General features: G+C 44.2%; 1 protein-coding gene across 2 annotated transcripts in view; it reads right to left on the bottom strand.

The window, feature by feature from the left end:
* CDH17 (cadherin 17) overlaps positions 1 to 18,723 on the bottom strand; it is a 51,279-nt gene extending 32,556 nt beyond the window's left edge. Inside the window, exons 1-4 of one of the 2 annotated variants that reach the window (XM_050940801.1) lie at positions 18,630 to 18,723; positions 13,554 to 13,630; positions 1,776 to 1,877; positions 638 to 775 (exon numbers count right to left, since the gene is read on the bottom strand). In XM_050940801.1, coding sequence (XP_050796758.1) covers positions 638 to 775; positions 1,776 to 1,877; positions 13,554 to 13,604 — 291 coding nt within the window. In that variant the 5' untranslated portion in view covers positions 13,605 to 13,630; positions 18,630 to 18,723. Of the gene's footprint in view, positions 1 to 637; positions 776 to 1,775; positions 1,878 to 3,818; positions 3,918 to 13,553; positions 13,632 to 18,629 lie in introns of those variants that run through there. The other variant, XM_050940802.1, reaches the window with a different exon arrangement.
* Positions 18,724 to 25,911: the final 7,188 nt, after the last annotated feature.

A 25,911-nucleotide genomic window follows, 5' to 3' on the forward strand; every position in this document is an offset into this window, starting at 1 on the left:
AAATTTCAAACCTCTGCTCCAAAGCATGGGATCACTAGTGCCGTTTAAAGAAAGGGACGCCAGAAATTTTTAACACTTTTAAGAATTTCTTTCCCTACCCTTGTTCTTGAAAACAGCTGAACCACTTTGGCTGAAATTAAAAAACAAAAAATCAGCCTGGAGTAGACACCCAGGATGAAAAATTTCAACCTAGGTGGTTAAAACTGAGCCCAGTTATAAGCCACTGAAAACAGGATCTTATCATGGAAAGGGTCAGGCAGCCATAGTAGTAAGTGGCTCTACCAGCCCTACAGTCATACCTGGATCATTTATAAAAGGTCTATCCAAGTACAAAGCATTCAGAACACATTTTCTGTGTCACAACCCCCTCCTCTGATGGCAGTAGCCCTCCACTGTAAAAATGGAAACAAGAACTCAAATAAATGAATATAACATAGCTAGCTGTCCCCAGGCTGCCAGATGAGGAGAAATGTCCCAGAATCAAACTGTCTACTGGCAATGAATTAGGTGGCAGCAAACAGGCTGGTAGGAAATTTCAACTGACATTAGTTTCAAATTTTGGCAAAAAAAAAAAAAAGAAAAATTAATAACACTCCCCAACTCTTTTTCAACCTGCTCCATTTCTCATTTATTTCACCTGTAGCCTATGGATTGCTTTGTTTTCCCTGTCTAGAGACCCGTTGAGATACAGATAGCCATCAGTTGACGCAATCTCAATGACGTCATCTTTTTCACCAGACAGTCTCAAACTGACAGCAGGTGGCTCAATTGTAAACTAGAGAGGAAAAGAGAAAAGTCAGGGGAACAGGTTCCTTTTCAGGAATATTTCAGATAATTTAACTTTCTAATTCACAATTTTTAAATTCATTGTCAACATTTTCCTTGCTAGAGTGGGCAAATGATATTCAAACACATTGGCGTTTTTCCTGTCTTAAATTAGTAGATGAATCGTTGTTAACATTACTTTCCCAGCTGTAGAATGCAGTAAGGGGGAAAACAGACATCTGTTTAAAACAGAGGCTGGTCTGAGTACAGGAATGCAAAAAACATAACACACTCATCCTCCATTTATTTGAGTATTGGCTCTGTCATTCATCTTTCACTAGAAACAAAGCTCATGACACTTGGAATTACTATCACTGTGGGTAAAGGGAATCTCTAAAGAAAAGGAAATCAGGTAGAATGCAGTTCGCAGATTCATAGACTCCTAGGCCAAAAGGACCATTGTGATAATTTAATCTGACCTGTTGTATAACATAGGCCATAGAATTTTCCCAAAATATTTCCTTTTGAACTAGAGCATATCTTTTTAAAAAACAACCAATCTTGAATTCAAAATTGCCAGTGATGGAGAATCCACCGCCACCCAATGTAAGTTGTTCCCATGGTTAATTACCCTCACTGTCAAAAATGTTGGTGTTATGTCCAGTATGAATTTGTCTAGTTTCAGCTTTCAGTCACTGGATCTTGTTATGCCTTTGTCTGATGGACTGAACATGAACTGCATGTGATTTCTTACGTTCATTCTCTAGGAATGCTGATTATAGCAATAGACTATTTTAGATTTATCCTCTTGGAAATCATTTGATAGAGGCTGATGCTTTAAATTTCATCAGCAGGCACTAAATTATCAGATAATAAAAGTCAAAGTTTCTATCATAACCCATCTTGGGGCTGCTTTTCCTCTTGAAATCAACAGCAAAACTCTCATTGATATCAATGAGCATAGGATGGCTCTTTTGAACAAAGAGCTAACCCTCAGAGTTAATGATTACCTGGTATATTACATGAACTCCTGTTGTACCTTCTGATACAGAGAAAGTCATGTCTTGCAGAGGTCCACTGACGCCCAATCCATTCATACCATGGCAAGCAGCCTGTGCAGGAGGGAAGTAGAGGAAGATGATCAATATCTTTTCTATGTTGGCTGCAATTCAACAGTGGCCCTAGCATCACTGCAGTATGAAAAAGAATCTTTAAAGAAATTTTCACTAAAATAACATTAAGTGAACAGCGCTGACAACGGCTGACTTTTAATGTAGATTTGTAATGTGTTTTTAATGATTTTTTAATGCTGGTTTTTAATGTAGATCCATTTTTTAAAAATTGATATCATTTTTTAAAATTCTATTTCAAAACAAATATTTAAATGCTGCCTTTTCCCAAAGTAAATATATTACTTAATTAAATATCACATGCTCCGCTTGCAGAAGGAACTAATCTGTGTGCACAAAAGGACTGAGGGCTAGATTGAGACCATACATCTAGTCAGAGCTGTAACTAGGCATTTTAGCACCTGGGGTGAGCAAGCATATTTGCACCTCCTAGAAGCAATGTGTGGCGGGACATGCAGGGTCACCCCTCAGATTTCTGCTTCCATTTAGCACAGAAGTTTTCAAACTGTGGGGCACACCTTTCTACGGGGTGCATCCCACAGTTTGAAAATGGTTGCCTCTTGCCAAGAGCCAGTAGATCAGAAGCTGATGGGAGCCACCCAGCCTGCTCGGGTCCCTGGCTCTTCACGCCTGCCTTGCCCTGCTCTCCGAGCCAGCCACCTTTGTATGGGTGGGTGCTCCCCAAGCATGGCAGGCAGCACAGCTCTGAGCTGTGCCCCTGAGACACTCTTTCCTCCCCCCCCCCACAGAGCCCAGCTGCTATGAGATGCTCCTCAGTGGGCTCGCTCGCCGCTGCAGAGCAGCAGCAGAACCAGGGACACCAGCTGTCTCAAGAGGGCATCGCCAGCTGGCATTGGGCTCCTTCAGCATGAGAAGTCAAGGGCCCAAGTGGGCCGGGCATCTTCCAGTAGCTTCCAATCTGCTTACTCCTGGCAGGAGGTGACAGTTTTCAAACTGTGCGAAATGGAAGGCAAAATTCTTGGGGGGGGGATGTCCCCCCCACTACACACACACATGCACACACACATATTGCCCCATTTGCCCACCCCTGCATCTTTGCATCCTGGGCAGCTGTCTCACTTGCCCCTCCCCAGTTGGAGCCCTGTGTCTAGCACCCTGTAAGGGACAGCAGATAGCTGTACTGCCCTAAGAGCAGCTTACTTTCATTCTGATTGGCATCCTGGAGGCTCTGCCCACTCCTGGCTAACATGCCTGTGGTATTGGGGGCAGGGAGGCGCTGTGGGGCCTGCTCTTCCATCCCCTACTCAGAGTGCTCATGCAGGGGATTGGGGATCAGAGCTTATGCTTCTTACTCCTCTGCTTGTCCACGCAAGGGCAAGTGACAATCTTGCCCAAAATATGTCAGTTGGTTGAGCTGACAGCAGAGTGGACCAGGGCCTAACAAGTTTCCAAAGGGTGGTTCTTAAGTACAAACAGTGAGGAAAAATGATTTTCCAAATGATGACCAATACCCTTCACAGTGTGTGCCTGTGGATTCTGTCACCTGATATCTGATATTCATATGGTTTTTTTCTTCTTGTTCAAAACTGACTTGTCTTCATGTCACTGGCTGATAAACCTAGACTACAGCCTGTGCAGTGATAGTCTTCCCTATGTACCTCACTAATAAGAACATAGTGTAAATACACTGTAGTAGTTATTGTCTTTTTAATGGGATTGACATTCATTGTAAACATTAGTGTTCCAGCACAACATTTGTGGTTATGACCAAAACTCCCTAGGAGTGGACATGCAGTTTAAAGTTTGGTTCCTGCTGTAATATCTTGCTGTGTTATTAAAAACATTAAATAAAACCAGTTTTCTGAGGTAGCTTTTAACATATACACATTAATGTTTCAGTAAGCTCCAAAATTTACAGAACATTTTTAAGAAGTGCTTTTAATGAATTAGTAATGTGCAAACCTTAAGAATATCCATAGTGCAAGTCATTTCCTTCGCATTAACTTTCTTTTAGTTTTGCCAGGGAAAACACAGAACAACAACTCATCATTATAATGGTACCTGATTAAAGTAGGGACATGGGATGTGATGTCAATACAATTTCCTTAATAAAAACATAACACCATGGTGGTAGTTTATATGAAAGTACACACAAAAAACTATGTTTAAATTTACTCAAAAGTTAGGAACTGGTAGAATAAAGGTTGTCTTGCAACCATGATTCAACTCCTTTGTGCATATGCATTATGATAGCCTCTAATTAATTTCATCATTACATACTGTTTTTTCCATAGGACGCTGCCTCTTTCAGTGCACTGGCTGAATCTGCTTTGAGGATGAAACAAGGTTGTATAGGGAAGGCGGCTGTTGTCTGTGGGACTCCCTGACTCATTTGTTGCAGAAGTTGGAAAGTGTGTAGTGACTGAGGCAGAGGATTAGGGTCTCATAATTAAGGCAGTCGAATGCCACCCTCGAAAACTGAATTCTAACCCTGCCTCTGCCACACAATTCCCAAGTGAGGCTAAACAAATCACTTAAACCAAACTTTTCACAGGTGCTCACTAATTGCATGTTCATCATTTTCTGAGTGCCCAGCTTGAGACTCTGGGGCCTGACTTTCAGAGGTGCTGAGCACTCACAGATGCAATTGAAGTCACTGGGAGCTGTGCTTTGATTATATTAAGTACTACGTAATACTAAGAACTCTGAAGAAATAGATCCTAAGTATCTCAAATTGGACACCCAAAATTAGCGGAGACTTTGACCTTAATCTCTCTATGCCTCAGCTCTTCATCTGTAAAACCACCACACCTCACAGGGATGTTGTGAAAAGAAATGAATTAATGCTTGTGAAGCATCCGTGCCATAGAAAAGCCCATGAGAAAATTAATAATTCTGTCTCTTCAGGGCAGAGTTTGAACATTGAGGAAAAATCAAAATATTGAATAGCTGTTCATTAAGTGGGCACTGGCCATCCTATGCATTGAATGAGGCAGGAAAATAGTATGTGACCGTGTATTAAAGATTGCATCATAATACTACTGGAATAAAATCACTTTTATTCCAGACCAGTGTGTCCCCATGTGGAATTCTACCAGCAGAGCTATAGTGGTATAATTATACTGCTGTGTTCTGCTGGTCATTGTACCTGTGGAGATAAGCCCAATGAGTGAATCTTGTCTGTTGGATGCCTTCCACCATAAATAAAATCCAGTCCTTTGTGGAGAAATTCACAACAGAAATCCAGAGTCACAGGGCTAGAGCCATAACGGGATCTGGATGCCTAACTGCTGTAGTAGGTGCCTACATCCAAAATTTAGATCCTCAAAACCCTCGCTCAGCTGCCACTTAGCCCTGTAGGCACCTAAAGTATCTAAGCACCCAAATGTCTGCCATAATGCCCGCACACAGCCATCTGGAACTGTCAGGGAGCATGCGTGCAGCCCCCTGAATAAATCCTGACATCAATATCATACCTCATCCCAGGCAGGATCCTCAGACTAGGTGTTCCCTGCCTATCTTGCCTGCAGGGCCCAATCCCCTAGGCATTCTGAGAGATAGGCTCTCAGTTTCGCATCCCCCTCTGCATGATTTGATCCCACATCTCCTAGGAAACCACCCTAACCACTGAGCTATGGGATATTCTGGGGTGGGGCTGTTTCTCTCAATCTCTCCCCTTGAAACTCTTCCACTTTGTATAAATAATTATATAGTCATTAGAACAGGGACTTGAACTTGTGTTTCCTGCAGCTTACATATATGAGTTGCATAAGAGAAAATGAAAATTTCTTGGACAGACGTCAGGATATGCTTCTACAGGCACAACATTCTGAAGAATCAGAGCAGGCTGTGCAGTGGGGACAATGAACCGGTGAAGAAATTTGGCAATATGTGACCTCCAGAAGAAAGAGGAGCGTCCATGTACCAGCAATGCAGATACAGGTGAGCAACCATTTTCATGTTCTTTCCACAGGTACTAATGCGGAGAGTGGACTAGATGATACATCTGAGGGAAGGGAGTAGAAGGAGACTCCTCCAATTGGAAGGCATGAGATGCACTGTCCTAGGGAAGGGGGTTCCACTAACCACGGATACCAAGAGAAGAAGGTGGGCGGTGGTGGTCAGGGACTCCCTCCTCAGGGGGACTAAGTCATCTAGCTGCTGCCCTGACCAGGAAAACTGAGAGGTCTGCTGTTTGCCAGGAGCTAGGATTTACGATATGATGGAGAGACTGCCAAAACTCAAACTCTCAGATCGCTACCCCTTCCTGCTTCTCCAAGTGGGCACCAATGATACTTCAAAGAATGACATTGAGTGGATCACTGCAGACTACGTTGCTCTTGGAAGAAGGATAAAGGAGTTTGAAGAGCATGTAGTGTTCTCATCCATCCTCCCTGTGGAAGGAAAAGGCCTGGGTAGAGACCATCAAATCGTGGAAGTCAACAAATGGCTACGCAGGTGATGTCAGAGACCATGGGATGGTGTTCCAAGAAGGAGGAATGCTAGGCAGAGACGGGCTCCACCTAACGAAGAGAGGGAAGAGCATCTTCGCAGGCAGGGTTGCTAACCTAGTGAGGAGAGCTTTAAACTAGGTTCATCAGGGAAGGAGACCAATGCCCTGAGTCAAGTGGAGAAATGGGATACTGGGAGGAAGCATGAGCGGGAGAGTGCAAAAGGGGAGGACTCCTGTCTCCTACTGAGAAAGCAGGACAATCAGCAGGTTATCTTAAGTGCCTATACACAAATGCAAGAAGCCTGGGAAACAAGCAGGGAGAATTGGAAGTCCTGGCACAGTCAAGGAACTATGATGTGATTGGATTAACAGAGACTTGGTGGGATAACTCACATGACTGGAGCACTGTCATGGATGGATATAAACTGTTCAAGAAGGACAGGCAGGGCAGAAAAGGTGGGGGAGTTGCATTGTATGTAAGAGAGCAGTATGACTGCTCAGAGCTCCGATATGAAACTGCAGAAAAACCTGAGAGTCTCTGGATTAAGTTTAGAAGTGTGAGCAACAAGGGTGATGTCATGGTGGTAGTCTGCTATAGACCACCAGACCAGGGGGATGAGATGGACGAGGCATTCTTCCGGCAGCTAACAGAAGTTACTAGATCACAGCCCCTGGTTCTCATGGGAGACTTCAATCGCCCTAAAAAGAACAGGAGTACTTGTGGCACCTTAGAGACAAACAAATTTATTTGAGCATAAGCTTTCATAGGCTACAGCCCACTTCTTCAGACTCATAGAATGGAACACACAGAGAGAAGATATTTATACATACAGAGAACAAGAAAAGGTGGAAGTAGCCATGCCAACTGTAAGAGGCCAATCAATTGAGATTAGTTATCATCAGCAGGAGAAAAAAAGCTTTTGAAGTGATAATCAAGATGACCCATAGAAAGTGTGAGGAGAACTTAACATGGGGACATAGATTCAATTAGTGTAATGACCCAACCATTCCCAGTCTCTGTTTAAACCTAAGTTAATTGTATCTAATTTGCATATTAATTCAAGTTGAGACTTTGTCCTCACCCACAACTGTTTCACATTTGGGGACAATATATACCTTCAAGTCAGTGGCACTGCTATGGGTACCCGCATGGCCCCACAGTATGCCAAAATTTTTATGGCTGACTTAGAACAATGCTTCCTTAGCTCTCATCCCCTAACGCCCCTACTCTACTTGTGCCACACTGATAACATCTTCATCATCTGGACCCACGGAAAAGAAGCCCTCGAGGAATTCCACCATGATTTTAACAATTTCCATCCCACCATCAACCTCAGCCTAGACCAATTCACACAAGAGTCCATTTCCTAGACACTACTGTGCTAATAAGCGATGGTCACATAAACACCACCATATACCGGAAACCTACTGACTGCTATACTTACCTACATGCCTCCAGCTTCCATCCAGGACACACCACACGATCCATTGTCTACAGCCAAGCTCTAAGATACAACCGCATTTGCTCCAATCCCTCAGACAGAGATAAACACCTACAAGATCTCTATCAAGCACTCTTAAAACTACAATACCCACCTGCTGAAGTGAAAAAACAGATTGACAGAGCCAGAAGAGTACCCAGAAGTCAGCTACTACAGGACAGGTCCAACAAAGAAAATAACAGAATGTCACTAGCTGTCACCTTCAGCCGCCAACTAAAACCTCTCCAGTGCATCATCAAAGATCTACAACCTATCCTGAAAGATGATCCCTCACTCTCCCAGATCTTGGGAGACAAGCCAGTTCTCACTTACAGACACCCTCTCAACCTGAAGCAAATACACACCACCAACCGCACACCATACAACATAAACACTAACCCAGGAACCTATCCTTGCAACAAAGCCCGATGCCAACTCTGTCCACATATCTATTCAAGTGACACCATCACAGGACCTTATCACATCAGCTACGCCATCAGAGGCTCATTAACTGCATATCTTCCAATGTGATATATGCCATCATGTGCCAGCAATGCCCCTCTGCCATATACATTGGCCAAACCGGACACAAATAGGCAACAGAATAAGGCCTTGGCTACACTCACACTTTACAGCGCTGCAACTGGGGTGTGAAAAAACACCCCCCTGGGCGCTGCAAGATACAGCGCTGTAAAGCGTCAGTGTAATCAGGGCAGCAGCGCTGGGAGCGTGGCTCCCAGCGCTGCACGCTACACCCGTAAGGGATGTGGTTTACATGCAGCGCTGGGAGAGCTCTCTCCCAGCGCTGCTGCTCTGACTACACTCACACTTCAAAGCGCTGCCGCGGCAGCGCTCCCGCAGCGCTGCCGGGGCAGCGCTTTGAAATTCCAGATGTAGCCATACCCTAAATGGACACAAATTTGACATCAGGAATCATAGCATTCAAAAACCAGTGGGAAAACATTTCAACCTCTCTAACCACTCAATGACAGACGTGAAGGTGGCAATTTTGCAACAAAAAAACTTCAAAAACAGACTCCAAAGAGAGACTGCTGAACTTGAATTAATATGCAAATTAGATACAATTAACTTAGGTTTAAACAGAGACTGGGAATGGTTGGGTCATTACACTAATTGAATCTATTTCCCCATGTTAAGTTCTTTTCACACCTTCTATGGGTCATCTCGATTATCACTTCAAAAGTTTTTTTTCTCCTGCTGATGATAGCTCATCTCAATTGATTGGCCTCTTACAGTTGGCAAGGCTACTTCCACCTTTTCATGTTCTCTGTATGCATAAATATCTTCTTTCTGTGTGTTCCATTCTATGCATCTGAAGAAGTGGGCTGTAGCCCACGAAAGCTTATGCTCAAATAAATTTGTTAGCCTCTAAGGTGCCACAAGTACTCCTGTTCTTTTTGCGGATACATGAGTGCTACTCTGAATTCAATCACCCTGATATCTGCTTGGAGAGCAATACAGCGGTGCACAGACAATCCAGGAAGTTTTTGGAAAGTGTAGGGGACAATTTCCTGGTGCAAGTACTGGAGGAACCAACTAGGGGCTGAGCTCTTCTTGACCTGCTGCTCACAAACCAGGAAGAATTAGTAGGGGAAGCAAAAGTGGATGGGAACCTGGGAGGCAGTGACCATGAGATGGTCAAGTTCAGGATCCTGACACAAGGAAGAAAGGAGAGCAGCAGAATACGGACCCTGGACTTCAGAAAAGCAGACTTTGACTCCCTCAGGGAAATGATGGTCAGGATCTCCTGGGAGAATAACATGAGGGGAAAGAAGTCCAGGAGAGCTGGCTGTATTTTAAAGAATCCTTATTGAGGTTGCAGGAACAAACGATCCCAATGTGTAGAAAGAATAGTAAATATGACAGGCGACCGGCTTGGCTTATCAGTGAAATCCTTGCTGATCTTAAACACAAAAAAGAAGCTTACAAGAAGTGGAAGATTGGACAAATGACCAGAAAGAGTATAAAAATATTGCTCAGGCATGCAGGAGTGAAATCAGGAAATCCAAATCACACTTGGAGTTGCAACTAGCAAGAGATCTTAAGAGTAACAAGAAGGGTTTCTTCAGATATGTTAGCAACAAGAAGAAAGTCAAGGAAAGTGTGGGGCCCTTACTGAATGAGGGAGGCAACCTAGTGATAGACGATGTAGAAAAAACTCATGTACTCAATGCTTTTTTTGCCTCTGTCTTCAAGAACAAGGTCAGCTCTCAGGCTACTGCACTGGGCAGTACAGCATGGGGAGGAGGTGACCAGCCCTCTGTGAAGACAGAAGTGGTTCGGGACTATTTAGAAAAGCTGGAAGAGTACAGTCCATGGGTTGGATGCGCTGCATCCGAGGGTCTACAGGAGTTGGCGGATGTGATTGCAGAGCCATTAGCCATTATCTTTTAAAACTCATGGCAATCGGAGTAGGTCCCGGATGACTGGAAAAAGGCTAATGTAGTGCCCATCTTTTAAAAAGGGAAGAAGGAAGATCCGGGGAACTACAGGCCAGTCAGCCTCACCTCAGTCCCTGGAAAAATCATGGAGCAGGTCCTCAAGAAATCAATTGTGAAGCACTTAGAAGAGAGAAAAGTGATCAGGAAAGGTCAGCATGGATTCACCAAGGGCAAGTCATGCCTCACTAACCTAATTGCCTTCTATGATGAGATAACTGGGTCTGTGGATGAGGGGAAAGCAGTGGATGTGTTATTCCTTGACTTTAGCAAAGCTTTTGGTACGGTCTCCCACAGTATTCTTGCCAGCAAGTTAAAGAAGTATGGGCTGGATGAATGGACTATAAGGTGGATAGAAAGATGGTTAGACCATTGGGCTCAATGGGTAGTGATCAATGGCTCCATGTCTAGTTGGCAGCCAGTATCAAGCTGACTGCCCCAAAGGTCGGTCCTGGGGCTGGTTTTGTTCAATATCTTCATTAATGACCTGGAGGATGGCGTGGACTGCACTCTCAGCAAGTTTGCAGATGACACTAAACTGGGAGGAGTGGTAGATATGCTGGAGGATAGGGATAGAATACAGAGGGATCTAGACAAATTAGAACATTGGGCCAAATGAAATCTGATGAGGTTCAACAAGAACAAGTGCAGAGTCCTGCACTTAGGATGGAAGAATCCCGTGCACTACTACAGACTAGGGAACAAATGGCCAGGCAGCAGTTCTGCAGAAAAGGACCTAAGGATTACAGTGGATGAGAAGCTGGATATGAGTCAATAGTATGCCCTTGTTGCCAAGAAGGCTAACGGCATTTTGGGCTGTATAAGTAGGAACATTGCCAGCAGATCGAGGGACGTGATCCTTCCCCTCTATTTGACATTGGTGAGGCCTCATCTGGAGTACTGTGTCCAGGTTTGGGCCCCACACTACAAGAAGGATGTGGAAAAATTAGAAAGAGTCCAGCAGAGAGCAACAAAAATGATTATGGGGCTGGAGCACATGACTTATGAGGAGAGGCTGAGGGAACTGGGATTGTTTAGTCTGCAGAAAAGAAGAATGAGGGGGGATTTGATGGCTGCTTTCAACTACCTGAGAGGGAGTTCCAAAGAGGATGGATCTAGACTGTTCTCAGTAGTACAGATGACAGAACAAGGAGCAATGGTCTCAAGTTACAGTGGGGGAGGTTTAGGTTGGATATTAGGAAAAACTTTTTCACTAGGAGGTGGTGAAACACTGGAATGGGTTACCCAGGGAGATGGTGGAATCTCCATTCTTAGAGGTTTTTAAGGTCAGGCTTGACAAAGCCCTGGCTGGGATGATTTAGTTGGGGATTAGTCCTGCTTTGAGCAGGGAGTTGGACTAGATGACCTCCTGAGGCCCCTTCCAACCCTGATATTGTATGATTGTACATGAGTACCTCAACCCCTAGGCTTTAGCATTAGTGTCAAGCTCTCTGGCCCACTGAATATTTAATTATTTATACAAAGTGGACCAATGCTGAGCCTAAGTTCCCTTTGTGCATCTAGCCCCTGGATTTTATGCAGCAAAGTGCAGCTGTGTTAAAGACAACTGTATTCAAAGTACATGCTTCCATACTTATTTTCCAGGGAAAGACTTTATACAGGCTGTGACAGAGGACTTGCAAGGGCTCAATATAATTTACTATGAAGTGCTATTGTGCTGTGTTTCAGGTGAAGTTCAGCTGACATTGGATCTTACTGTGAGAGAATGATGACCATGGAACTGTCACCTTTTCTTACATAGTGTTTGTGCCCTATTGTGCAAGTAAGCTCAGAGAGTTCGGAAGGGCTATTCAGGAAGTAAGATCCCTTTAATAAGAGCAAAGGAGGCAGAATCTGGCCTTATAGATTATAAACTGTTTTTTTTATTATTATTCTTATTGTTGACCATTGGTTTTGATGGATTTTACTTTGTCGTGTTTTATAGAGTGATGTGCCTGTTCTGAAAGAACAAAGGCTAATACTGTGCAGTCTAACTGTAGGGTTCAAAGTTTAGCTCTTGTATCAAGCAACAGCTATCTCATCCTGTCAATTAAAACTGCTTTATGTGAGCCATAAACATTTCCAAATGCATGAGTATGTTGTGAATCATTATTCATGAACCAACAAGGAAGAGCTGTTTTCCTCTTTGGTCTAGTTTCTGTTTGGCACCTGTTACAATCCTGTACAAACTGACTATAACTGTTGCAGTACAATTTCAGGAGTTCTATAGGTGCACCCATTGGCAATAAACATTTGAAGTACAACAAAGTGAGTCTTGCAATCCTATATTCACACAAGTAATCTACTGAGGACAATGGGATTTATGAGAGCAATGGTTATAAATGGTTATATTTTGGCGGGGGGCATTGTTTTATTATAGGTTTGGATCTGAATTTTTTATACTTTATGTTAGTTACAAATGCAGCTTAGAGCCCCAGTCCTTCAGCCTTTACACATATCAGTAATTTCATTGACTTCAGTGGGCCTGCTCCCATAAAAGAGGATTACTCATATGCATAAAGGTTGAAGGTTTAGGCCATAGATAATCCACTGCAAAGTGGAGAAATGAAGCTAAGTAAAATAAATAATAGGTATGATTTTTTACTGGTCACCCCTTTCACACAGCAAGCCTCTGAGTGCAACCCCCCTTATAAATTAAAAACACTTTTTTTATATATTTAACACTATTATAAATGCTGGAGCAAAGTGGGGCTTGGGGTGGAGGTTGACAGTTTGCGACCCCCCCTGTAATAACCTCACGACCCCCTGAGGGGTCCTGACCCCCAGTTTGAGAACCCTTGATTTAAATGATATAGCACAGTCTGTCCTAGGAAAATGCATTTATATAGCAGCACAAGTGTAAATTATAATAGAGCACAGCACTAAACTAGTGTAAAAAGTCATCACTGTTTGACGTAGGGTGGAATCATTCTAAAATCTTTATTAATGTGAGGTTCAGCTACAGCAAAGAGAAATATGACACCATGTCTTAATCATTCTCCCTTAGCAGATTCAGTTACTACAGGAGAAGTATAAGAAGATCTTTTTATTTAAAGCTTGTCACCAAACTGTTTTTTAAATGACTGACATTAATTGTAATCTTTTGAACAAGGACATGAATGTCCAGGATTTTTGTCCACGTATTTTGTCCATGGTCAGTATTATAAAAATTCTATACAGAATATGTTGCCCATCCTACTTTTATGCTGAAATGCAATTTATGAAAGATAGTTTAAGGGCCTGGATACATCTGTTGATATGCAGGGTTTTTACCAACTAAACAAAAGACAAGGCAATCACTCACCAGGTGAAATACCAGGAGATAGAATAGATGAAGTCCACAGAGCTTAACCATTTTGATGATTTCTTTTCTTTTGGCTCCTGTAAATGATTACATAATAGTTTACAATCCATTCATCTTAGTCCATCAGAATTCTCATTCCATATATTTATAAATAAAGGTTTAAGTCAAACTTTTAAAACCTAGGTGCCAGAAGTCAAGGTCCCAAATCCATATAGAGGCACCTAAATTAATACTAAATTAAAGCCTCCTGAATTTCAAAAGAATTGAGCACTCATAGCTCTCAATGACAGCCAGGGCAGTTCAGTGCTCTTACACTCAAGGTTGCTCTTCAGGAGCCCATCACAAGGAACCCAGCTTTGAAAACTGTGGGCTCAGTTGTGTGTATCACTTCCTGTCATAAATCTAGGGGACTGATGGAAATGAAATTCTCTTCTCCTCGGGTTAGAACACTTCCACTTAAAGGACTAGACCAATTCTGTAAAGTATTGCTGACGCGCAGTGAACGTTTATGTTGCAAAAAGTAGTGGAAGCCTCTGCGTTGATCATTCATATTGCAGTCGTGAGCACTCGGCACCTCTGTATCTTGGCTCTCCCCCATTCCACAGTACATAACCTTAAGCTACCAAGCCCCAGCCACAGGGAGGGAAGAACATATTGTGGAGGCAGAGCCCTCTCTATCACTTTTCCATCCCATTTAATTCTGTTTTCTCCTCTACAATTCACAGGAGAAGGCAGTTACTGGACTTATGCATAGGAACTATATTGCCCAGCACTAATGAACAGCACTAGGCTGTATTTGTTTCACTATATACAACGGTACTATACAAGAGGAGCTTGACTTTGCACTCCCCAACCCACCCATGTGAGCAGGCATCAGTGATACAAGGAATCCCACTGAACTCAGGGTGGCCACTTGCACAGACAAGGCCTAATTGCAGAGGTATAGAAAGAAGAAAACTGCTCTCCAGTGAAACCACAGGAAGAAGTTAAATAAATAGAAAATTAGCATTTTGCCAGGAAACAGGCTCACATCCCACCCAGTTGTCGATTATTCTGGCAAAGGGGGGAAGTGAAGAAGGTGACTCGTTTTTCCATGTCCAGCAAGAAAATCTGGGGTGTGGTCTGAGCAGTACTGAAGGAGAAACCCTGGGAGCAGCCAGACCTGAGGAGATGGTTTGATCTGATCTTTATGACATCTTACTGGTAGAATTCCTCCCCTCCCCCCTTTTTAATAAAGCCAAACCCCAGAAAGGGGATGAGTTTTGACTATACATACCATGGAGACTGTGGTAGTAGAGTAGGTTAGCAAAAGTACCCACTCACATGGCAGTTACATACTACCTCATCCACTTAAACCAGGGATCGGCAAGCTTTGGCATGCGGACCATCAGGGAAAGCCGCCGGTGGGCCAGATAGGTTGTTTACCTGCAGCGTACACAGGTTCGGCCGATTGCAGCTCCCACTATTCACCGTTCCAGGCCAATGGGGGCTGCGGGAAGAGGTGGCCCGGCCCGCACGACTTCCCGCAGCCCCCACTGACCTGGAACAGTGAACTGTGGCCAGTGGGGGCTACGATCGGCCGAACCTGTGGACACTGCAGGTAAACAAACTGTCCCAGTCTGCCAGCGGCTTTCCCTACTGGGCTATGTGCCAAAAGTTGCCGATCCCTGACTTTAACCTATCCCAGCTTGACTGAGAATTACAGCAATATGAGGGATACTTTGTTTTGGTAAATTATAGTCTGGGGAAGGTCTATTTTTCCTCCAAATTTAAATTAATTCCTTATCAAACACATTTATAAAACAGGCCACTGTATCAGTGGATAAAACCTAGAACAGAGATTTGATCAGTGCTTATTTCTTCATCATAACCTTGCACACTGAGAGGTGAGACCAGTATTTCTCAGGTGGTTAGAGGCTCTTACCAGATCTCTTACACTCTGGCATTCCCAGGGGTCAGAAGCCCCTGAAATGCACAATCCACTATCGCCCAGGAAACCTCAGAACTCATGAGTCCAACTGATCCAACTCATCTGGCCCAGTATAGAATGCAAGACCTGCTGAGACTTAGAGAAGGGTTTTAGCTAGCATACAAGAACATAGGCGGCATGTTTGTATAATTTTTGGTGGTGCCCAAAATAGTGGTGCCCCCCCGGCTCCCGCCTTGTAAGCCAATATAAAATGAAGCTACAACGCGTCGGCACCACAAGATTACAAGGGTCAATTAAAAGTGGAAAGTCAGAAGCAGCACTCGCCTGCTTCAATATACAGTATTATATTTTGTTGCACCTGTTGTGACAAAGTGGAAATGTTCTTAATGTTTTCTCTGAATACTGTGTGGGTGCCTCAGTTTCCCCTGCAAGATGCCATCTGAAGGTGTTGGGGACAAAGAGATCAGGTGGCCCCTTGTCCAGAAAAGACATAAAGGCCAGAGGAGGGAGTGTTAGTTTGGAGCTGGCTGGGGAAATGGGGAGAGGCCCAGAACTTGGGTCTGGGCTCCCCACCCCTAAGATGGACCTGACTGAGGGGTCCTGTTTTGGACTGTGTTCCTGTCATCTAATAAACTGTCTGTTTTACCGGCTGGCTGAGAGTCATGTTTGACTGCAGAGTTGGGGTGCAGGGACCTCTGGTTGCCCCAGGGACTTCTGGTTGCCTGGGCAGACTCGCTGCGGAAAGCGCACAGTGTGGAAGGGCAAGTTGAATGCTCCGAGGTCAGACCCAGGAAGGTGTAAGCTTCTTGCCCTGGAGACAGTCTGCTCAGAGAGAGAGGATGCTCCCCCAGGGTCCTGACTGGCTTTGTAGGGAGTAGTTCCAAAGCATCCCAGCATCCCCTTCCACACCATGCGCTTCCCAGAAGTCTGCACAGGCACCGACACTCCCTCCTCTGTCCTTTGTCTCTTTTCCAGGCATTAGGAGGCCACCTGATCTCTTTGTTCTCCAACACCTTCAGTTGGTACCTTGCAGGAGAGAGGCCCAGGCCATCAGTTGCCCGGAAACAGGGTTTCAGATATTCTCTGTGCAGATGGCATCACACTGGTCCCACAATCACACCCCCTTATCCCACCATCTAGATCCTTGAGAAATGCACAGGTGAAACTGAGGCACCCACACAGTATTCAGAGAAAACAAGAACATTCCCACTTTGTAACACCTGTATACGACTAGTTATATACTTTAAAGGGTGTAAAATAATCAAGTATTGTGTTAAACACAATGATACTCCAAACTGACCACCAAATTTAACATGCATCCGACGAAGTGGGTATTCACCCATGAAAGCTCATGCTCCAATACGTCTGTTAGTCTATAAGGTGCCACAGGACTCTTTGCTGCTTTTACAGATCCAGACTAACACGGCTACCCCTCTGATACTTGACACCAAATTTAAGTTGCACAGTTTTCCCCTCAGGTGAGGGCTCTGGGGTGGGGCTGGGGATGAGGGGTTCACAGTGCAGGAGAGGGCTCAGGGTTGGGGTGCTGTGGGCACAGGCTCTGGAGTGGTGCAGGGCTGGGAATAAGGAACTTGGGGTGCAGACAGGCTGATCCAGGACTAGGGCCAGAGAGGACTCCCCCACACACACACTGGCAACAGCAAGCTCCAGGGGAGGAACCCCTCCTCTCCCCCTCCCCAGCACACTCACTCTGCACCACGGTCACTGCGCATGCTCCTAGGGTCTCTCTCAGGTCCAGAAAGCCCACTCGCCTCCCCTATGGTGTGGTCTCCCCTGCTGCTGCCCCTCACTGGGGATGGGGCTACCCCTTGCCCAGCTTGGGACAGGAGTGGGGACTGCAGGGTGGTGGCTGGGGGGTGGGGGGTAGGGTGTCACAAAATTCACCCAAGCCCCAGCTGCTCAGATCTAGGAAGCCCTCCTCCTCCCATCTCCCCTGTTGTGGGGGGGGCTGCCATCACGTGGCTTCCTTCCTCCCCTGCCACAGCCTGCTGCCCCTCACCCTAGCCTCACTGGGGATGGGGCTGCCCCTTGCCCAGTGTGGGGCAGGAGTGGGGGCTGCAGGGGGGAGGGGGTGGATCACAGGGTCAAACCTCACTGAAGCCCCAGCAGCTGCTCAGGTGAGTGAGGTCCACTCCAGATGTCCATCTCCTGGCTGGAAGTCCCCTTGGTGTCTCTTCCAGGTGGGTGCTGGGGGACGGGAGAGAGGGCTCCCAAGCATGTGCATGCCTCCTCCCTACTCCTCTCTCCCCCTCCCCTCCAGAGGTGCTCCAACAGTCTCTATAGTCTTAGGCAGAGGCAGCAACAGGCAGCCGGCAGCACAAGCAAGGGAGAGAGGCACAGGCTGTTTTTTTTTCAGGCAGGGAAGCTCCGAGGTGGGGTGGGGGAGACGACGCTTCAGGATGGGAGGGGCCAGGGTCCACTCCAGACAGGGCCAGGGGAGAAACCAAGCTCCAAATATTGGTGGAGCATGGCCCCCAGCCTTGAATATTCCTGGTGCTCAGGCACCACGAGCCCATATAAGCTGCCGCCGCTGTACAAGAACAGTATAGGGTTAAGCAGAAGGAGCAATATCTACCTAAGCTCTTTCTAACACACACACACAAATGGAGAGTTTGACAGTTGAGATCCAGGTTGAGGGTTGAACTAGTTCATTTCACCCACTTCTCTTTTCCTAACCAATTTATAGATCCCTAATGATCCTTTTTATGCATCCTCTGTCTAAAAACACTTAAAAATGAAACATATATGACTCTAGGGTATCCAATATGCAAATATACAAGCAGTTTTTGATAATAAATGCTCTGTGAGTATAGTACATATTTCCAGATGAAGAGTTAAAAGTATCTGATTACATGAAAAGTTTTTTAAAAAAACATATTTTAAATGCCTGCTTTGTATTTTTTGTTTTAGAGATTTAAGTTTTAAAGTATAAACTACTTTGCCTTGAAGGAAAAAACTGATCTGCATCAGATCCAAACTACTCCTAACACTAGCAATACTGCCATCCATTTTCCAAGAAAAGGACAAGCACAGGCCATCAAGTTGCTAACATTACCAACAACCCAGCTCCCTTCCTTTGGCACTTAAAAATCTTCCAAACAAATGTTAATTAGAGCACCCCTTACCTTTAGTATGAAAATGTTGTTTCCCTCTAAAATATATTTCCCTCTTTGAGCCTTTAGAATCACCTGCTGCAGTTAATGATGTCTCTCTGTGTATCTATGCGCTGTTTTTGGTTTCTCAGATTCTCCCTGAAGGTTGGTTCAAACATTAACTACATTGATTACTATTGCTCCATAATAACTAGGTGTGGCATGAAATGGCAGCTATGAAAGGAAGTAGTATAACCATGAAATAACCTACTCCTCTTTAAGCATTTTTATTTACCTTCAGATTTTCAAACTGAACTCTGCTTTTGAATAAGAAAGTAAGGAGCTGCGGGTAACTAGTTATTCCTATCTATGTAATTTCTCCTCTCAGCCTCTATCTGTCAGAGATGAATTGGAAAGGAATATACAAAGGGCACTGTCCTTCTGGGGAGATATTCTCTCTGTCACTTTGTTAGTAATGGCGATGACTCAAGGTCAGAAGACAAGAACTTGGAGATGAAGGTGATCTGTCTTTGTAACTGTTGATCAATGCTGAGCGAAGTGAGCCTGTTCACTAGGAATAGTGCACCTGACTGGGGCTTCGGATATTTGGATTCAAATCCTAGCTCTGGCACAGATTTCCATGGGCTTGACTTTGGGCAAGTCATTGAATTCCATCTGGAATTGTAGATAATATTTCCTTCATCCCACCTTTTGTCTTTCATGTCCATGTAGATTGTAAATGCTTCAAATCAAGGAATATCTTTTACTTTTTGTCTGTACAACAGCTAGTACAATGACATGTTGAGTTCAGCTGGGGCCTCTAGTTGTTACTGCAATGCAAATAATAAATCAAATAGCATTGAAACTCTTCTCAGGAGGAATAGTAGTTTTTAAAACTCTACCATGCAGTGATCTAGGATTCTTTTTATTCTAATTTCTTAATTTGCTTTTTATTTCATATATTTTGCGTCCTCCATAGGTTTACATTCTTGTCCAATATTTTGAAACAAAGATGCAGATGTTAATGCTTATCCAGATTTTAACTTCCATGTTAGCTTTCCTAAATATCCTATCACAATTTTATTTGTTGCTTTATTATTTATGTAATGTCTGAAGCATTTCCTGAGTTCCTATTCTGTATTTTCAAAAAAAAATTAAATCAATTGCAACTTTATGGTGTACAGTGCTATAAAAAGTTACCTTTCTGTTTGGACGCCAGATCACAACCTCAACCTGAAATCAATATTTTAATATTTATTCCTGAAGGAAGAGAGTTTTGATTTATTATAGATTTTAACATGCTTTCCAGCACAAAGTGTATGGTGTGTCATGTACCCATAGACTCACAAAGAATGCTGATCCTCTCAAATGCTGCACCTTATGAGCAAATTATCTTTAGAGCACAATACAAAACCAACTCCTTCCTTTATCTATTAGATCACGCTTTAAACTACTTAGAAGCAGTATAACATTATATATATTATATGAGTGAGACAAATCCATTCCTGGTGTAAATAGCTTGAAGTCAAGTGTCTTACACTAAGTCTGAGTCTTTTTTATTGCAGTCACAAGTGAATAAAACAATAAAGCTATTTTCAATATAATGCATTATATTTCAAAACAGTAAAGTCTCACTGGCTATAACAATCAAGTGCACATAAACAAAGGACTGAGTGTCAAAATTAATTCTCTTTTACAGTGCTATACGTTCAGAATAACTCTTGAATTAAATTAAATTACGCTGGTGTAAATGAGAGTCAACTTTGGCCCTAAAACTCTAAGATGCTTATTATTAGGAGCTACAAGATGATTTTATTCCAGAGACTTAAGTTGCAAGTTCTGTTTAACTGAATGCACATCCAGTGAGAGCTTAGAAAAATGTTTTTTGTTGATTGTGATGTACTTTTTAGACATCATGGCATATTGTCAGCAAAGTCTGTTAACCCCCTTTGTCTTTCCCTGCCCGGAGTAATTTCTTGGGTGCAAAGCTACTGCCTCCTGGTTGTACCCACACAAGAAAAAAAAAGTCATGATGTCAAAAACATTACAAAGTCCAGAAGCACTTGGGGTTTTTCAGCAGTCATAACATGGTGCTACAGATTAAATTGCAACAAGGAGAAACTCAATAGGGAGGGTGGTTTCTTGATCCAGCTGTTTCTTTTAAAAAATGTGATGAAAAAAAAAGCCAAGTGTTTAGGTATTTATTATGTGATTCATTGTTAAGTGAGTCAGTTTTTCCAGAGACAGCTCTTCCCACATCTTTGCTCATATCCTCCTCACCCTATCCATTTTTCACCTTTGACGTTCCTCCCACTCCTCTACTTCTCTTTTGCTATTCCATTTTCTTTTATAGTTTTACCACTCTCCTCAGTTAAACTGATATCATTGTTGTACCTCCCGCTCTTGCACAACTGGATGGCCCTCTGTGACTACAGCATCTTTTCTTATCCACTTATACTGAGACTATTGTTACTTTTCTGAAACCTTTTCAAAATGTGTTGTGGAGCACATTTCTTTTATAGTAGCCGCATTATGATTTGCAGTGAGCCGGCACCAAAGAAGGAGGTGATAGACTTTAGATGCTCTTATTATCCACGTAGGTTGTCATGTAATGGAACCAAATAATTCTTTTGGAATAAATAGTGCATGTTCCAGTGACTACTGTTATTTACACTATTTATTGTAAGAGCGCCAAAGGAGATTAAAAGCTTGTGTTTCAGACTGAAGTTGCACAGAACAGCAGCACCGTGCATTAGAGAAATTCATTTTCTTGAAGCATTCATGTGACCTCTGCCTAATTCAAGTCTGCACTTGGAGTGAACTATGCAGATCAGTTATGAATTGTGTAGTTCCAAGTTTATTACCAGCATATATATTGTGACAAAGTTCCTCCTCTACCTTGGTGGGTCCTGCTCTTATTGGCAGATTTGCTCACCTCAGTGATCTTCCCCACAGTCTGGGTCAACTTCTCCTGTGTCTGGTCAGGAGTTGGGAGGTTTAGAGGGAACCCGGGCCTGCCCTCTACTCCGGGTTCCAGCCAGGGCCCTATGGATTTGCAGCTGTCTATAGTGCCTCCTGTAACAGCTGTGTGACAGCTACAACTCCCTGGGCTACTTCCCTAAGGCCTCCTCCAAACACCTTCTTTATCCTCACCACATGACCTTCCTCCTGGTGTCTGATAACGCTTGTACTCCTTAGTCCTCCAGCAGCACACCCTCTCACTCTCAGCTCCTTGTGTCTCTTGCTCCCAGCTCCTCACACGCACTTCCTCTCCTCTGGCTCCTCCTTGCCTGACTGGAGAGAGCTCCTTTTAAAACCCAGGTGCCCTGATTAGCCTGCCTTGATTGGCTGCAGGTGTTCTAATCAGCCTGTCTGCCTTCATTGGTTCTAGCAAGTTCCTGACTACTCTAGTGCAGGCCCTGCTCTGGTCACTCAGGGAACAGAAAACTACTTACCCAGTGACCAGTATATTTGCCCTCTACCAGACTCCTGCACCCCACTGGCCTGGGCCTGTCACAATATCCAAACTATGATTTTTTTTTGTTCTTCCTATGTGCTGGAGAGACAACCTTTTGCGGCCACTGGGCTTTTTGCAATTATTAAAAAGATGTCTCCAAATGTGAGATTCAAGACATATCATGAAACATACTATAGAATCAGAACAAAATAAGGGGGCAGCTCCTGCTCCCAGTCACACTAGATTAATCCTGTTTAGAAAGCAGTGATACTATATGATGACCAGAAATTATCTCGTGACCTGAGACTGGCATTCATTTATATTTATTTGATTATAATAATGTACATCACTGAAAATGCAAAGGCAGCTGGTCTTTAGGATCCAGGATGCCCAAAGCTTGTGAGCGGTCCCTGATTTGGATGACCTGAGAGCCTAGGTGACCTCTCATCATTTTCCTCATCAAAATAACCCTCAAAATGTAAACTGATCTTTAGGATTGAAATTTTGCCAGTGCAAATTTTCCTAAAGATCATGGTATACTCATAGCCCCACTAGTTGCCCAGGTCTGGACTTTGGGACACGCAAGACCTAAAGCCATAGGTCTTTTGATTTACATGGGGAACTCAAAATATTCCACCTTTTTAGGAAGGAGGGGTTTGAGGCCGAATTAGAGGTTAGAGGCACCCCAAGTTCCTTCCCCCCTCGCTGCTTGGAGCAGCCACTGTAACCTCTATCCACAAGATCTAAAATTTAAAGGTATAAGAGGCAGCCTGGACTAGCAGACTAAGCATGGGACATAGAGCAAGGGACTCATGCATGTAATCCCAATTAATTAAGATCAGGGTTGCCCCCAAAGAAGCATTTATCTGACCCTCCCCAAAATCCTAATCCTGTTACCATGCGTAGCAGTATAATCACAGTAGACAGGGTTAATTACCTTTGAGTGGAACCTGTAACATTGTTACCCACTATAAACATCAAAGCCTGGCTCTGACAGTGACAGCAATGGGTCAATCCAAAGCCCTGCTGGGCTCATTTCAATTGCATTCTGCTTAGTCTTCTAAAATGATGTGATTTATTTTCATCACACTGATATAAATGTACTAAACTATACTAAGAATTAAACATGGAAACAGAGCTTCCAGCACCTTTACAAGAGACCAGTTCGAGCCACTGGGTTAGTTCAAAAAAAAATCACAAGATTTCTCCCATCAAATCTGGTTGTCGGAGTCCCCCTGACATGCAGGTGCACTGAGTGCATATTGGTTCATCCATGCCTGAGAGGTGTATACCTACAGGAATTCTGAATTGCAATGAAGGTACTGAAAGCGTAACTGGCCAACTCGTTGCTCATTTCAATGAGTGTTCCATTAAGAATAATGGACCAGTGAACATAAATTCATTTCCTTTGGAAAAATATCTGCTTATCAATTCTGTTGCCTCTAATGCAAGTGGAAATGTGTGCTCTGGGAGTAACTGTGCACATCATCTGAACCATTATGCACTTTAACAAGATTACTATATGTGGACCTGAGCCCTATTGGGAACTGGCAGAATGCTTTAAAGAACATAACAGTATATGGGACTTTAACCACAAATCAACAATTAGATCGATTCTCAGCCTGAATTTTATCTATTGTAAGAGAATTTCTATACAGTACAGGCCTAGCCTAACTCAAATTATCTACTTTTGTGATCAAGACCTATTCCAGTGTGTATGCATTTACGGGGGGAGGCCCTTACTCTACAAGATTTTCTTTTCTATTTGCGTGCACATTTATACTTGCGGTTATTTAAAGTGGACATCATTTAATGTAGCATTTGCAATATTTCCTTTACTTACAGGGAAATACCACAAATCCCACAATAATTTTAACTACCGCCTGTGGTAAATATCCAGTTTTTCTTGGCTGACTGTATACATGCCATTGAGTGAGATCCTGTGGGACTCCCCGTGTGAGTAAGGATTATTCACATGAGTAAAGATCTGTGTTATTGGGCTAGCTATACCAGTACATTTTTTATATTCACTTTCTCTGGATTTTCAAAGATTAGTAATGCAGCTATTTTAGTTCATTCTCTGTCTCCAGTTTTACTTGGATGGAAGTCGTAAGTACAAACACTCTGACTGATGAAAATTAATGTAACCTCCACAGCTTTAGCATGTTATACTTTGTGTTGACTGTATTTAGAGCTGGCCAGATAATGCAAATACCTTCCTATGAAATATGTTGTGGTTCTGAAAAATGTTTCATCCTGAACCAGGATAAAAAGTAAAAACAATTTTTTTTTTGTGGGAAGGGATTTCATGAAAATAAGTTTGGTTTCCTGGCTGCCCCCAAAAAAGAGTCTTGTCAATTTCACTTTCTGCTCTGCCTCCCCACCAGCTCCAGCTCCCAGGGAAGCAGAAAGCCCAGCTACTCATTCTCCCCACAAGCCCCCACATTGGAGAGGCAGAGAACTGAAGTGGCCTGTCTCTTTGGCCCTGAAGCTGAGGATGAAGTATTGAAGCAGAGTCAGGGCACTCAGCCTCATCAGGCCTCCTAGAAGTCTGTTGTCAATTTCACTTTCTGCCAGCAGGTGAAAACCTTCTAGTGGAGCCAGGGGCGGCTCTAGGTATTTTGCCACCCCCAGCACGGCAGGCAGGCTGCCTTCAGCGGCTTGCCTGCAGAGGGTCCGCCGGTCCCGCGGCTTCAGCAGACCTCCTGCAGGTGTGCCTGCGGAGGGTCCACTGGCCTAGCTGCTTTGGAGGACCTCCCGCAGGCAAGCCACTGAAAGGTGCCGCCCTCGCGGTGACCGGCAGAGTGCCCCCAGTGGCTTGCTGCCCCAAGCACACGCTTGGCGTGCTGGTGCCTGGAGCTGCCTCTGACTGAAGCATCTGGGGAGCCACACTTCCGATTTTCCCAACGAACAATCAAAAATTTTCAGCAAAATTGAAATGTTCCCATGGACAATTTTGACTTTGTGGAAAAGGGCATTTTTGCCTGGGAAAATTATTGTGACAGAAAATGCCCAACCAGCTCTAGTCATAGTCTATTGCTTTGTAAGGCAAATAGGCAGTGATTTAAGACTGGGTATGCATTTGTCAGCTAATATACACTCACATCTTCATTGCATCTCAAGACTTAATACAGCCATGTGGCTAAATTCTGCTTGAATGCAGCACTGCACTTCAAGGAGATTACACCAATGTAACAGACAGCAGTATCTGCCTTCTGGGGATAAATGAAGACACTAGACCAGTGGTTTTTCAAACTTTTTTTTGGAGACTCCGTTGAAGAAAATTGTTGATGCCTGCGACACAATGGCCGTGGGGATGAGGGGTTTAGGGTGTGAGAGGGGCTCAGGGCTGGGGCAGAAGGTTGGGATGCGGGGCTGAGGGCTGCAGGGTGGGGCTGAGAATGAGGGGTACAAGGTGTGGGAGGGGGCTATGGGCTGGGGCAGGGGTTGGTGTATGGGAGGGGGTCAGGGCTATGGGCTCAGGGTGCAGGCTCTGGGGTGGGGCCAGGGTTGAGGGGTTTGGTGTGCAGGAAGGGCCACTGGGTTAGGGGGCATCAGGGCTGGGGCAAGGGGATTGGGGCATGGGGTTGAGGAATGGGATGGGGTCAGGGTTCTGGGCTAGGAGTGCAGGCTCTGGGGTGGGGCAGAGGATGAAGGTTTTGGGGTGCAGAAAGGGACTCTGGTTTGAGGGGGTGCAGTGTTTGGATGTGGGCTTACCTCAGGCAGCTCCCAGTCAGCAGGGGTGCTAAGCAGACTTTCTGCCTGTCCTGGCACTGCGGACAGAGCTGCGCCCCAGAAGCAGCCAGCATCAGGTCCAGCTCCTAGGCGGAGGTGAGCAAGTGGCTCCACGTGGCTCTC

The sequence above is a fragment of the Gopherus flavomarginatus genome, chromosome 2, assembly GCF_025201925.1.
Source record: "Gopherus flavomarginatus isolate rGopFla2 chromosome 2, rGopFla2.mat.asm, whole genome shotgun sequence".
Lineage (NCBI taxonomy): Eukaryota > Metazoa > Chordata > Testudines > Testudinidae > Gopherus > Gopherus flavomarginatus.